Raw genomic sequence first — 14,245 nt, 5'->3', positions numbered from 1 at the left:
AAGAAGAGCCCCCAGAGCATTTGGCTTTGAAGGCCAGTGAGGCTTGATTACAGGAGCTCCACAGGATTGGTGGAAATAGAGACTTTACTATTAAAGGGCACACACAAAACCTCACACCCACTGGGACCAAGGGCAAGGGAGCTCTCTCCTGGAGGCTGACATTTTGGCACCAAGACCCGGTCCCACCTAACACCTATAGGCTCCAAGGCTGGGATGCCTCAGGCCAAACAACAAACTGGGCGGGCACACAGCCCCACCCATCAGCATACGGGCTACCTAAAGATTTCCTAAGCACACAGCTCCCTCTAGACATTCCCCTAGACACAGCCTTGCCCACCAGAGGGCCCCAGTTCTACCCATCAGGGGGCAGGCATCAGCCCCTCCCACCAGGAAGTGTCACAAGCCTCTAGACCAGCCTCACCCACCAGAAGGCAGACACCAGAAGCAAGAAAATGACAGTCCCACAGCCTGCAGACCGAGTCTGCAAAGGCAGGCCAGATTCTACCCTGAGACCGTCTGGCACCTGGCCCTTGGGTGATGAGAGGGGAGTGCACTGCTGGGATGAGTAAGACATCTCCTATGGAGGGTCACTTCTCCAAGGCTGAGACTATTGTTAAAATGACCATACTACTCAAGGCAATCTACAGATTCAATGCAACCCCTATCAAATTACCAATGGCATTTTTCACAAAAAATTTTAAATTTGTATGGAAACACAAAAGACCCCAAATAGCCAAAACAATCTTGAGAAAGAAGAACAGAGTTGGAGGAATCATGCTCCCTGGCTTCAGACTATGCTACAAAGCTACTGTAATCAAAACAGTATGGTACTGGCACTAAAACAGACATATAAATCAATGGAATAGGATAGAAAGCCCAGAAATCAACCCATGCACTTATGATCATTTAATCCACAACAAAGGAGGCAAGAGTATACAATGGAGAAAAGACAGTCTCTTCAATAACTGGTACTGGGAAACCTGTACAAGTGAAAGAATGAAATTAGAACATTCTCTAACACCATACACAAAAATAAACTCAAAATGGATTAAAGACATAAATATAAGACCAAATACTACAAAATTCTCAGAGGAAAACCCAGGCAGAACACTCTTTGACATAAATTGTAGCAATATTTTTTTGGATCCCTCTCTGAGAAAAATGGAAATAAAAACAAAAACAAACAAATGGGACCTAGCCAAACTTATATGCTTTCGCACAGCAAAGAAAACCATAAACAAAGGAAAAGGACAACCTACAGACTGGGACAAAATATTTGCAAATGATGCTACCAATAAGGGATTAATTTCCAAAACATACAGACAGCTCATGCAACTCAGTATCAAAAAAAAAAAAAAAACGACCCAATCAAAAAATGGGCAGGGCTTCCCTGGTGGCGCAGTGGTTGAGAGTCCGCCTGCCGATGCAGAGGACACGGGTTCGTGCCCCGGTCCGGGAGGATCCCACATGCCGCAGAGCGGCTAGGCCCGTGAGCCATGGCCGCTGAGCCTGCGCATCCGGAGCCTGTGCTCCACAACGGGAGAGGCCACAACAGTGAGAGGCCCGTGTACCGCAAAAAAAAAAAGATAAGCAGGGGAACCAGTCTCTGGTGTTCCGTCCCCCCCAACCCCCCCCAAAAAAGAAGACTGGATCAGGAAACCAAATATGGCCAAAGAGTGTCACTACTGATTCCTCCCAGTGTGAAATCACTGCAATACACTCTCAATCTCTTCCTGGATCTTATTCTACTCACACACTCCCAACATTCCTCTACTCAAACAGAGCATCAGTTCTAATGACTAAAGGCTTAGAGTTGGCGAATAATTTTAATTAGGCTTGTGTAGCTATAATATAAGTGGAAAAATTAGAATTATCTCATAGCAAACACCATGACCAGGGCCCACAGGACCGAGTCTTAGACTCAAGGTGGATCCAGGGACTTCAGTGCACTCATATGGAATACAGATCTTCACTAGTGCTCCACTCTGTTTTTTAAACTGGCTTCATTCACTTTATTTTTCTCATAGAAAACCATGTGGTGGCTACAGCTGGAGCCTGGGTCCTCTGCACGAAAACTCTGGTGTGAGTCTTTACAAGATGGTCAGTGAATTCCTGATACAGAGACTTGGTGAACACCATCTTTCCAGAAATCAGGAGTGAGATAACTGTAGGTCTTGGAAATGGCATCAAAAGTGGCCTTGGTGGGACATCCCTGGTGGCGCAGAGGATAAGACTCCACGCTCCCAATGCAGGGGGCCTGGGTTCAATCCCTGGTCAGGGAACTAGATCCCACGTGCATGCCACAACTAAGGAGCTGGCGAGCCACAACTAAGGAGCCCTCCTGCTGCAACTAAGACTCAGCACAACCAAATAAATTTAACAAAAAAAAAGAAAAAAGTGGCCTTGGTGAAGTTGCCCAGGGTGGCAGTGCAGCCCCGGCAGAGGTGTAGCAGTCATCAATTCCAACCATCATCACTAGCTTCTTGGGCACAGGGGCTGAGACGATCGATGCCAGTGGCCCTGGGGGCAGGGATGAGGCACACCAGCAGTGAGCCACAGCAGCCAATCACCTTGCAAGGGACAGTATGGGGCTTGCCGATCTTGTTCCCCCAGTAGCCTCGCCGCATGGGGATGATGGAGAGCTTGGCCAGAAATTCGATGGCCCCACTGATGGCAGTGGCTACCTCCTTAGAGCACTCGACACCCAAACCAGCATGTCCGTTGTCATCTCCAATGGCAACAAATGCCTTGAACCAGGTCCACTGGCCAGCACGGGTCTGCTTTTGCACAGGCATAGTCTTCAAAACCTCATCCTTGAGGGATGCCCCCAAGAAAAAGTCAATGATCTCGGATTCCTTGATGGGTAGAGAGAAGAGACAGATCTCCTCCAGGGACCTGATCTTCATGTCCTTGACCAGACAGCTCAGCTTGGTGACGGGGAGCCACTCCTTATCCTCAGCCTTGCCTCTGCGAGCTCCTTGGCCTCGGCCCCGACCACGACCCTGGCCCCGGAGGCCGCTGCCGAAGCCTCTGCAGAAGCCACCGCGGCCTCCCATTCCAGGGCCCCTGGGCCTCCAGGCCCTCCCGCCACACCAGCATCATCCGCCACGTGGTGTTTTTACGGAGAAGCAGCTAGTGCTCTACTCTTTATGTGACTAATGCTTCTTTTTCTGCTTCTCAAGGATATCAGCTTGCAATATACAACTAACCCTTGAACGGCACAGGTCTGAACTGCGTGGGTCGGCTTACACACAGATTTTTTTCAATAATGAGTATTACAGTACTGCACAATCTGCAGTTGGCTGAATGCACAGATGCAGAGGGACTGCGGATATGGAGGGCTGACGGTAAGTTAAAGTGGATTTTCGACTAGGCAGAGGGTGGGCACCCCTACCTCTGCATTACTCAAGGGTCAACTATATAGCCCTTCCAGCACCAGCACTACATGAAGAACTTTATTTTTTTTTTTCAAATAGGCCAATTCAAGTGTTTTTTTTTTAATTTCAAATTCCTAAAACGAAATATGATTGACCCAATATATTGTCTCAAGCCAATTCCGACAAGATTTAACTGCTATATTTTAGTCATTAATTCAGAAGAGCACCCAACATAGGCCATGAAAGGCACCAGACACAAAAGACCACATGTTGTATAATTCCATGTATATGAAATGTCCAAAAAACATGCATATCTATAGAGACAGAAAGCAAATTAGTGGTTGCCAAGGGACGAGAAGGAGAGTGACTGCTTAATGCATATAGGGTTTCCTTTCGGTGTGATGAAAATATTCTGGGAGTAGATAGTGATGATGGCTGCACAACACTGTCAATGTACTGAATTGCACAGTTTAAATGGTTAAAATGGTCAATTTTATGAGGTATGAATTTTACCTCAATTTTTTTTTAAAAAAGGAATAGAGAACTATTGAGGGAGTAACTGGAATGGATCCTACAGAATGGAAGCATACTATTACAAGATTCTTACATTGTATGTGAAATAACATAACATGATTTTAGAATATAAAAAATTAAAAATGAGTACTATAAACTCTAGAGCAAACACTCCCCCCCAAAACACACACATCCCACACAACTATCACTAATAAGTCAACTGTAGAAACAAAACAGAAATCTTAAAAACACCCAATTAATCCAAAAGAAGGCAGGAAAAGAAGGAAAAAAGACAAAAACGGAATAGAAGAATAAAGGGGACAAACAGAAAACAAAGAGCAAGCAAGACATACACATAAAACCAAGCACATCATAATTATGTTAAAATGCAAAAAGTCTAACCAAGCCACTTAAAAGGCAAATTGTCATAATAAATAAAAAAGAAAGACTCAAATATATGCTATCTACAAGAAACCTACTTTAAAAATTAAAACAGATATAGAAGTAGTGAAGGACAAAAAAACATTCCACGTAAACACTTAACGAAAGCTGGAGTGTTATGCTAACAGACTAAATAGATTTCAGAACAACAGATATTACCAGGAATAAGCAAGGACATTTCAAAATAATAAAGGGATCAATCCACCAACTCTAAATGCATGTGCCCTACTAATAAAGTTTCAAAATACGTGAAACAAAATTGACAGAACTGCAGGGAAACATAGCAAAACCCACAATTACACTTGGAATGGTTAAAGATTTTAACACCCCTGTCAGTAATTGACAGAACAAGTATATAGAAAATCAGTAGGAGTATACAGAGTTTAACACATCAACAAACTTGACATTTATAGAATATACCAGTCTACACACTGCAGAAAACTCATTTTTTTTCAAATGCATATGGAACATTAACCAAGATAAAGCTTATTGTGAACCATGAAACAAGTCTCAACAAATTTAAAAGGACTGAATTCACACAATTCATATTCTCTGAATGAAACTGAATTATATTAGAACTCAATAACAGAATATTCAGAAAATTCTCATTTAGAAATTAAAACATTTCTAAATAATCCATTCTTCAAATAAGAAATCACAATGGGGACTTCCCTGGTGGCACAGTGGTTAAGAATCCACCTGCCAATGCAGGGGACACGGGTTAGAACCCTGGTCCGAGAAGCCTCCACATGCCACGGGGCAACTAAGCCTGTGTGCCACAACTACTGAGCCTACTCTCTAAAGTCCACGAGCCACAACTACTGAGCTCACATGCCACAACTACTGAAGCCCATGCACCACAACAAGAGAAGCCACTGCAATGAGAAGCCCACGCACTGCAACGAAGAATAGCCCCCCTTTGCCACAACAAGAGAAAGCTTGCACGCAGCAACGAAGACCCAACACAGCCATAAATAAATAAATAAATAAAGAACCAAAAAAAAGTTTTAAAAAAAATCAGTGGAAATGACATAAGGTATATTAAACTGAATGAAAATTAATTCAGGGATTAGAAAGGGAAACTAATAGAATTAAATGTTTTTCTTAGAAAAGGCCAAAATAATCTAAGATTCTGTAGTCGGAAGCCAGAAAATGATGAAACTCAAAGTAGAATAATAAAAATAAAGCCAAATATCAGTGAAATAGAAAATGGACAAACATTTAGAAAATCAATAATACCAAAACCAGTTATTTGAAAAGATTAATAAAACTGACAATCCTCTGGCTAAACTATTCAAGGAAAAAAATAGAGAAAACACAAACTACCAGTATCAGGAATGAAAGAAGGGACATCCCTCCAAATCCTACAAACATTTAAAACATAAAGAAGTATTAAAGCCTAAATCAGAAAGAGAAAATCAAATATTGTATATTAACGCATATATGTGCAATCTAGAAAAATGGTACAGATGAACCGGTTTGCAAGGCAGAAGCAGAGACACAGGTGTAGAGAACAAATGTATGGACAAGGGGGGAAAGTGGGGGTGGGGGATGAATTGGGAGATTGGGATTGACATATATACACTAATATGTATAAACCAGATAACTAATAAGAACCTGCTGTATTAAATAAATAAATAAATAAATAAAATTCCAAAAAACAAAAAAAGTATTATGAACTTATGCCAACAAATTCAATAGCTTGGGTGAAATGGAGAAATCCCTTAGCAGACGAATTACCAAAGCTCACTTAAGAAATAAAGAACCTGAATAGCCCTTTATCAATTAAAGAAACTGAAATAGTAAATAAAAACCTTGCCACAAAAACTATGGCTTCACTGATGAATTCTACCAGACACTTAAGTATGAAACATACCAATTCCACAAACTCTTTCAGAAGACAGAGATGAGCTGAACTGTATCCTCTCCCAAATCCCTACATTGAAATCCTAGCCCTCAGTATCTCAGAAGACTGTATTTGGAGACTGGGCCTTAAAGAGCTAATTACGGTAAAATGAGGTCATATATGTGGGACCTAATCCCAATATGACTGGTGTGCTTATAAGAGATTAGGATACAGACAACACACAGACCCAGGGATAACCATGTGAAGACACAAGAGGTGGCCATCAGCAAGCGGGAGAGAAGCCTCAGAAGAACCCAAACCTGACAACACCTTGATCTTGGACATCTAGCCTCTAAAACTGTTGAGAAAATAACTTTCTATTTTTTAAGCTACCCAGTCTGTAATTATGTTATGGCAGCCCTAGCAAACTAATACACCCTGATATCAAAACCAAAATATATAAAGTAAATATATGTATATTATAAGAAAACCATAGACCAATATCACTCATAAATAAAAATACAAAATATCTCTTTAAAAAATCAGTAAATAGGGCATAAAATTGGAAAAGAAAGAAGTAAAACTATATTGATTTTCAGACGACATGATTGTCTTCTCTGAAAAATCACATCGGTTCTACCAAAAAACTATTAGAAGTAATAAGTGAACTTAACAATTCACAGGATACAAGGTCAATACACAAAAATAAATTTTATTTTTATATTAGCAACAATTAGAAATTGAATAGCAAATTAGCAATTTTTAATTAGAAATTAAAATAACACAACAGCATCAAAAACATGAACTACTTAGGAGTAAGTTTAACAAAACATGTGCAAGGTCCAAAAACTGATAACTATAAAACTCTGCTAAGAGAAATTAAAGACCTAAATAACTGGAGAAACATACTACGTTTATGGCTCAAAGATTCAATATTAAGATGTCAAATCTTCCCAAATTGAGTCATAGATTCAAAGTAACTCAAATTAAAATCCTAGCATGCTTTTTGTTAAGAAATTGGTAAGCTAAAATCTATGTGGAAATGCAAACACCCTAAATAACTAAATCAACTTTGAAATAGAGGAACAAAACTACACTATCTGATTTCAAGATTTACGACAACGATACAGAAATCCAGACAATGTGGTACTGGCATAAGGATAAACACATATATCAATGGAACAGAATAAAGACTCCAGAAATAAACCTATACATATTAATTAATTTTTGAGAAAGGTTCCAAGAAAATTCAATGAACAAAGATGGCCTTTTCAACAAATGGGTGCTACAATAACTGGACATCTAGGGTGGAGAGAAAAAATCTTCAACCCTTACCACACACAGTATATAAAAATTAACATGAAATGATTATATACCTAACCACAAAAAGCTATAAAGCTTCTAGAATATACAAGAAGATTTAGACACAATTTCTTCAATAGAACACAAAAGTCATAGACTGTAAAAGAAAAAAGTCCATAAATTGGACTTAAAATTTTAAACTTTTGCACTTCAGAAGACTGCTCAGAAAACTAAAAAGAAAACAACAGACTGGGAGAAAACATCACAATATTTAGGACTTACATGCAAATTATGACAATAAGATACTACTACACATGCCTTCTAGAATGACTGAAATTTGAAAGACTGAAAACAGCAAGTGTTGGCAAGAATGTGGAACTGAAACTCATACATTGCTGGTAGAAATGCAAAATGATAGTCACTTTAGAAAACAGTTTTGCAGTTTCTTATAATGCTAAATATACACTTGGCAATACAACCCAGCAATACACTCCTATGTATTTACCCAAGAGATGTGAAGACAGGTCCACACAGAAACCTGAATGTGAATGTTTACAACAGCTTTCTTTACCATCACTGAAAACTTTAGAAACAAAGAAACTCAAATATCTTTTAACTGATGAGTATATAAAGAAATCACGTTATATCCATGTAATGGAATACTACTCAGCAATTAAAAGAAAATTAGTGAGACATTCAACATTATTGAATCTCAAAAACATTACTCCAAATAAAAGAAGCCAGGCACAAAAGTCTACATACTGAATGACTCCATTAATATAAAATCCTAGAAAAGGCAAAACTATATTGATAGAAAACAGATGACCAGTTGCCAGGTGTCAGAGATGAGGTTCGAAGACAGAGTGCAAAGGTGTAGCACACTGAACTTTCTAGTGTGATGGAAATGTTCTGTATCTTGATTAGAGTGGTAACATAGATGTATTCATTTGTCAAATTCATTGAACTATACACTTAAAACTGATGACTGTTATGGTATGCAAATTATATCTTAATAAAGCTGATTTTAAACAAAATCTCCAGCCTCTGAAGGGCAAAGGAATATAGTGGTTAAGAACTTGAGCTTTGAGCCAAAACGTCTGGATATAAATACTGGTATCACCATTATTAACTATACGAACTGAGCTTTGGGCCAAAAGCCCATCCTTAAACTAAACTGAGGCCTCATACCCAGTAAGTACTTATACATTGTACACAAATATGTAACCAAAAGTTTCATCAAACTATCTTTTCATACCCAGTAAGTACTTATACACTGTACATAAATATGTAACCAAAAGTTTCATCAAACTATCTTTATAATGACAGGTTCTATGATATCTGCTATTTTATTTCACTTTTTAATAGTTTGGAAAACAGTTATAGTAGCAAGAATGGTCAACAGATTTCATCTTTAGGGCTAAATGTAATTAATAGGTAGTGGCTGCCTGCAGTGCTATGTTGAGGACCGTGAGACAACATCTGAATTCAGAAGAGTATTTAACATCTGCCATGGTACTAAGAGAAGCAATAATGCCAGGATGTGATACTATAACTATGTGATTAAAAGTCTTTCTTCACGTTAAATCGTGAGCTGCTTCAGGATAGTCCTTTTTTTTTTTTTTTTTGCGGTATGCGGGCCTCTCACTGCTGTGGCCTCTCCTGTTGTGGAGCACAGGCTCCGGACGCGCAGGCTCAGCGGCCATGGCTCACGGGCCCAGTCGCTCCGCGGCATGTGGGATTTCCCCGGACTGGGGCACGAACCCGTGTCCCCTGCATCGGCAGGCAGACTCTCAACCACTGCGCCACCAGGGAAGCCCAGGATAGTCCATTTTTAATAGTTGACATGAGAATTTATTAAATGGTAGATGGACTTCATGTAGATTCTGCCTACATTTTATCAGGCAGAGGTAACCTTCCCACAAGGGGCTTACTATTTACCTAAAAATACTTAATTCTGCTACAACTCAGAGAGTATCTGGGACTTGAAGAGGTAGAAAAGGTTATTTCAGGGGGCTGGAAAAGCTAATGCAGAGGCAGTAGTAATGTGATAACATAAAAGAAAAAGGGGCTTCCCTGGTGGCGCAGTGGTTGAGAGTCCGCCTGCCGATGCAGGGGATACGGGTTCGTGCCCCGGTCTGGGAGGATCCCACATGCTGCGGAGCGGCTCGGCCCGTGACCCATGGCCGCTGAGCCCGCGCGTCCGGAGCCTGTGCTCCGCAACCGAAGAGGCCGCGACAGTGAGAGGCCCACGCACCACAAAAAAAAAAAAAAAAAAAAAAAAAGAAAGAAATTGTCTTCCAAACACAGGCTATACTCGTAATTTAAACGAATCATGTAAGAAAAATTTGAAAAATCAAAGTAACAAAGACTTCCTTTGAATGTCAGAGATTTATCCAACTTCAAGCTATATACTACTCTCTACTGTACTACAGATTCTCCATCTATAAAACACTGTTAGAATTATCTGCAACTTGACGATACTTTCCATCCTTTGTTTGAAAGAAATATTAAAGTAAAAACTATAAATCCCTAAAATGTTCATCAATTCTGCAATTAAATATAAACTTACTTTCAAATATGAGTCAGGAGAGGCCAATATGTATTATTGCTAATTAGGCATTTGACCTTAAATGAACCATTCTCAAGGAGGGGAAGAGGACATGTCATTATTACCAAGGGAGCTTCTGAAAACTACACTGCCCACTCCAGACTCCAATTCAGTTTTGTCCTGTTGGGATATGGGCAGGCAGACAGGCAAGGGGAGGGAGTAGTTAAGGATAAAGACATTTATCTCCTGTGATTATGAACCAGCTGTTTCCCTTCAGTCTACCACATTTAAGAACCACGAGGCTAAATACATGTACTTCAACTTATAGATATGAAATTTTCTAATTCCATACAAAGAAAGCACTAAATTGAGAATTGGGACATATGAGTTTTAATTTTGTCCTTGAGCTATCCAATCTGAAACCCAGTTACTTAACTTCTCTGTACCTCAATGAGAATACAATTATATTAGTATTATATGAAGTTGGAAGTTCTATATAACTTCACAGAATTGCTCTAGGATAAAATGAAACATGAAATATAAACATATCTTTAAAATGTGATGAATAAGGAATTGTTATCATTATTCAAACTTTAGCCTCATTTAGATGTAAAAGCTTAGAATAATTTGGATTGATTCAGTTTGACCTTGAAGCAGACAAGACCAACCACCCAGAGCCAATTAGAAATGAAAAGGATTCCTTGGGCCTTGCCTAATCCTCACCTTCCTACCCCAAATGCTTGGCCAAATCAAATCTAGCTGGAGAATCAGGAAAACTGATTCCCATTAATGAACTCTTCTGAATATTCAACCTCACCAGAAAAAGCAACAGAGGACTATGAGATTCTTAGAAAGTGAAATATTCGGAATTTTTAACTCATGACACTCACTGGACACTTCCACTTGGAATATAGAAGAAAGCAGAAAGGGCTTCCCTGGTGGCACAGTGGTTGAGAGTCCGCCTGCCGATGCAGGGCACGCAGGTTCGTGCCCCGGTCCGGGAAGATCCCACATGCCGCGGAGCGGCTGGGCCCGTGAGCCAGGGCCGCTGAGCCTGCGCGTCCGGAGCCTGTGCCCCGCAACGGGAGAGGCCACAACAGTGAGAGGCCGGCGTACCGCAAAAAAAAAAAAAAAGTAGAAAAATCTAAACAACATGGTTAAGACTCAAGAGACCGGATTTTAATTTTTTTAAATTAGTTGACAGACTAATAAAAATTTTAATAATCCTATCCCTAAAAAATAAAAATTAGTGCCAGCTGCCTATACTCTCCCATCCCTCTCCAATTTCCTAGCTTATAGTAAGTATAATAAAGTGCATACAGTGCCTGGCAGACAGTGAGTGCCAAAGAAATATCTGTTGAATGAATGATTAATTTCCTTCTTTCTCACCTTTTACACTATCTTAGTGTACCTATATGGATGCTGGCATGTTTGTTTTCTTTTAACCTACTAAAAAGTGAAATGCAAATGGTGGCTAAAAAGACAAACTGTGCAAACCCTCACTTTGTTTCATTAGCTTCTACTTTACCTTATGGGATTCTCTACTGGCTATGAACACAAACACATCTTACACCCAACGATAAGCTGCTCAAATTATTTATAAATAACAATTACAATTATAGCCCAGTTTCAGTGAAAAATGAATCAATTCTGAATCCAGAATAATTTATGACAAAAGCAAAAGTATGAATAAAGATATTTTTACTGCAAGAACTAGAAACTATAAGTCTAATCAATAACTTTCCTACAGTCCCAACTTCTAGTCTTATCATATTTAATGACAACAACTCGGATCATCTTCAACCCTGAAGTGAATCAACTTCCCCTATAGTGACAGTGCAAGCCAACTTCCTACATCACTAGTATTCTATTCTATCAACAATTTCCTCCAAAGGAAAAGCACAAAATCCTACCAGTTCTCACTCAGCTAAAAGCAAATCCTTTCTTGAAATCTTACCATTTGAATTGGATTTTGAACACAAAACCCAACGAAAATCGAAACACTCTCAAGCAAGACAATCAACTCCATCTTTCACTTAATATGTATAATCAATCCCTCTACGCCAAATGTCATAACTGAGGACTACTGCGTAGCATTCAAGATGCTAACTACGATGACAACACGTCTAATTCCTAGCTTTTCTCAAATCCTAAGTTCCAGTATACGCTGTGTTAATACAAGTGTATTGCAGTCACATCTGACACATGGATGATACTTAATAAACGTGGTCCCCTCTTTCAAGACATTCAGTTGAGAGGTGGAAGTTGTTGTGAACAGACTTTCTTGACTACAGGAGCCTCAACAGATTTAAAAGTAACCCAGCCTTTGAAGCGAGAGGAGGTAATTTACACGTACACACGATGGATATTTACATCAAACACCACTTCTTACAACAGCCATACCCATGTTTAGAGCATCATCTACCATGCTTCAATAAGCAAATTCTGACCCACAACTCCCTCCCTCAGCATCCCGGGAAGCTTAATCCTCTCCCTTTACAAGTTTAATTCACCTCAACGAGAAATCCGGACTGACAGGGTACCTAATTCACCAGCGAGGCAGAAAATTCAAGGCCCAACCTCCGTGCCCAGCTTTCCCCTTTTATGCACAGCCATTTATTTGGCCTTTCATCTCCCCCCCCCTATTTATTATTCCCTAACCTCCCTTCACTTCTCCCCACCAGCGCTGACCTCTTTAGTACTCCCACCCTGCCTCAGGACTCCAACATTCCCCCACCTCAGCCCACCAACCGCTGCAAACGCTCGAATGCCTCTGCAGACACCGCCACAGCGCCCAACAGACCGTCCTCACCCCGGACCCCAGCAGCCCCAAGAGCAGAAACTCCTAACGCAGAGAGGGCGAGGAGGCTGTTCGGCCAACCCACCAGACGAAGTCGTTGCTTTTGTCCTCGTAGGAGTTGATGAGCCCGTTGCACAGGGGGGCAAGCAGAGGTCGCTTCCTGCTGCCGCTCCCTAGGCTGGAGCTGCTCCCTCCTACGCCGGCGCTGGGCCTGGCTGCGCAGCTGAGCCGGGACAGGCCCGCGGACACCGCCCCGCCGCCGCTCCCGCCGCCGCTGCCGGACACTGCGGCCGCCACCAGCACAGGCCGCACCGGGGCCCCGAGGCCGCCCGAGCCCGCGGCCTGGGCCGCCCCGCCGGACCCCGGCGCCGCGGCCGAAGCCGCTACGGAAGGGGGCGACGGGGAAGAGGATAAGGACGAGGAGGCGGAAGTCACCGAGGAGGCCGCAGAGGAGCCAGGGCTGGTCCCGGCTGAGCCCGACCCGGCCTGGCGGCTCCCAGACATCGTGACTCCCTCCCCTCCGGCCGGGCGCTCGGAGGAGAGGGACAGCGACTGCGACCCGCCGCCGCCTCCCTCCCCTCTGCCTCAGTACATCCTGAGTAGGCGCGCCGCGCCGGGAGGTGGGGCTGAGGAACAATAAAGTTGATTTTTGTACGGCAACCACACAACAGCGTCCGACGGGAGGGGGCGGAGAGAACTATTAAAACAAGAGCAGGAACCACTACCGCTCTCTAGGCCACCGCCGCCGCGATCGCCGCCGCAGCCAACCCGGGAGCTCTGTGGGCCGGCCGTGCGCGCACGCGAGCGGCGGAAGGGGCGGGAGTGGCGGGGGATACAACTTTAGACACGGCGCGGGCGGCGCTCAGACAAGCAAAACGTGCCCTAGGCAGCGGCGGCGGCCTAGTAGCGACCGCCGCCCTCGTCGAGAGCTGGTTTCCTTCGTGACTTGCCTGAGAGTAGGGCCGTGTCAGTGGGTGAAACAGCTGCGGAGAGAGGAAAGGATGGTAGGGGTGGCGAAAGGGTTTGGGGAAAGGGGAGGGGGGAAAGCGCTCCAAAAGCGACTGCGCACGCGCGCCCTGGGCGCCGACCCTTGCGGGTTACCCAAGGTCCCCGCTCCAGGCCAAGAAGAGCGGCGCCGGCGCGGGGCAGTTCCACCACGCATGCGTGAGGGCGAGCCGCATTCCTGAACGTTAACCGGGAGCGGTACCTGTCGCTTGGGAGGCAGGCAGTATGACCCAGTGGCAAGGGCACGACAGGTACTTCCGAATCTGGGATTGAAGGCCCTGAAGACTGGGGCACACGGAAAGAATCTAGAAGCTCTGAGCAGTTGAAAAGAGCACTGGACTGAGAGTCAAGGACTCTGGGCTTTGCTGTTAGCCGTTCGACAGTATTGAAGTCAGTGAATAGTGCTTTGTAAA

The 14,245-nt window shown here is 42.7% G+C and overlaps 1 protein-coding gene and 1 pseudogene across 2 annotated transcripts in view; both read right to left on the bottom strand.

Annotated features, from left to right (window-relative positions):
• Positions 1-13,331, bottom strand: part of COP1 (COP1 E3 ubiquitin ligase) — a gene marked incomplete at its 5' end in the record, with an annotated part of 242,055 nt that extends 228,724 nt beyond the window's left edge. The window contains one exon of the mRNA XM_079698724.1: positions 12,913-13,331. Coding sequence (XP_079554850.1) covers positions 12,913-13,331 — 419 coding nt within the window. The remainder of the gene's footprint in view (positions 1-12,912) is intronic.
• On the bottom strand, positions 2,008-3,118 carry LOC307048743 (small ribosomal subunit protein uS5-like; annotated as a pseudogene). The gene is made up of 2 exons: positions 2,403-3,118; positions 2,008-2,197 (listed from the first exon to the last, which is right to left on the bottom strand). The product of its transcript is annotated as a small ribosomal subunit protein uS5-like (transcript).
• Positions 13,332-14,245: the final 914 nt, after the last annotated feature.

This window comes from Hyperoodon ampullatus (assembly GCF_949752795.1).
Source record: "Hyperoodon ampullatus genome assembly, chromosome: 2".
NCBI classification, from domain to species: domain Eukaryota; kingdom Metazoa; phylum Chordata; class Mammalia; order Artiodactyla; family Ziphiidae; genus Hyperoodon; species Hyperoodon ampullatus.
The sequence above is the reverse complement of the archived record's forward strand: the minus strand, read 5'-3'. Positions and strand labels throughout refer to the sequence as shown.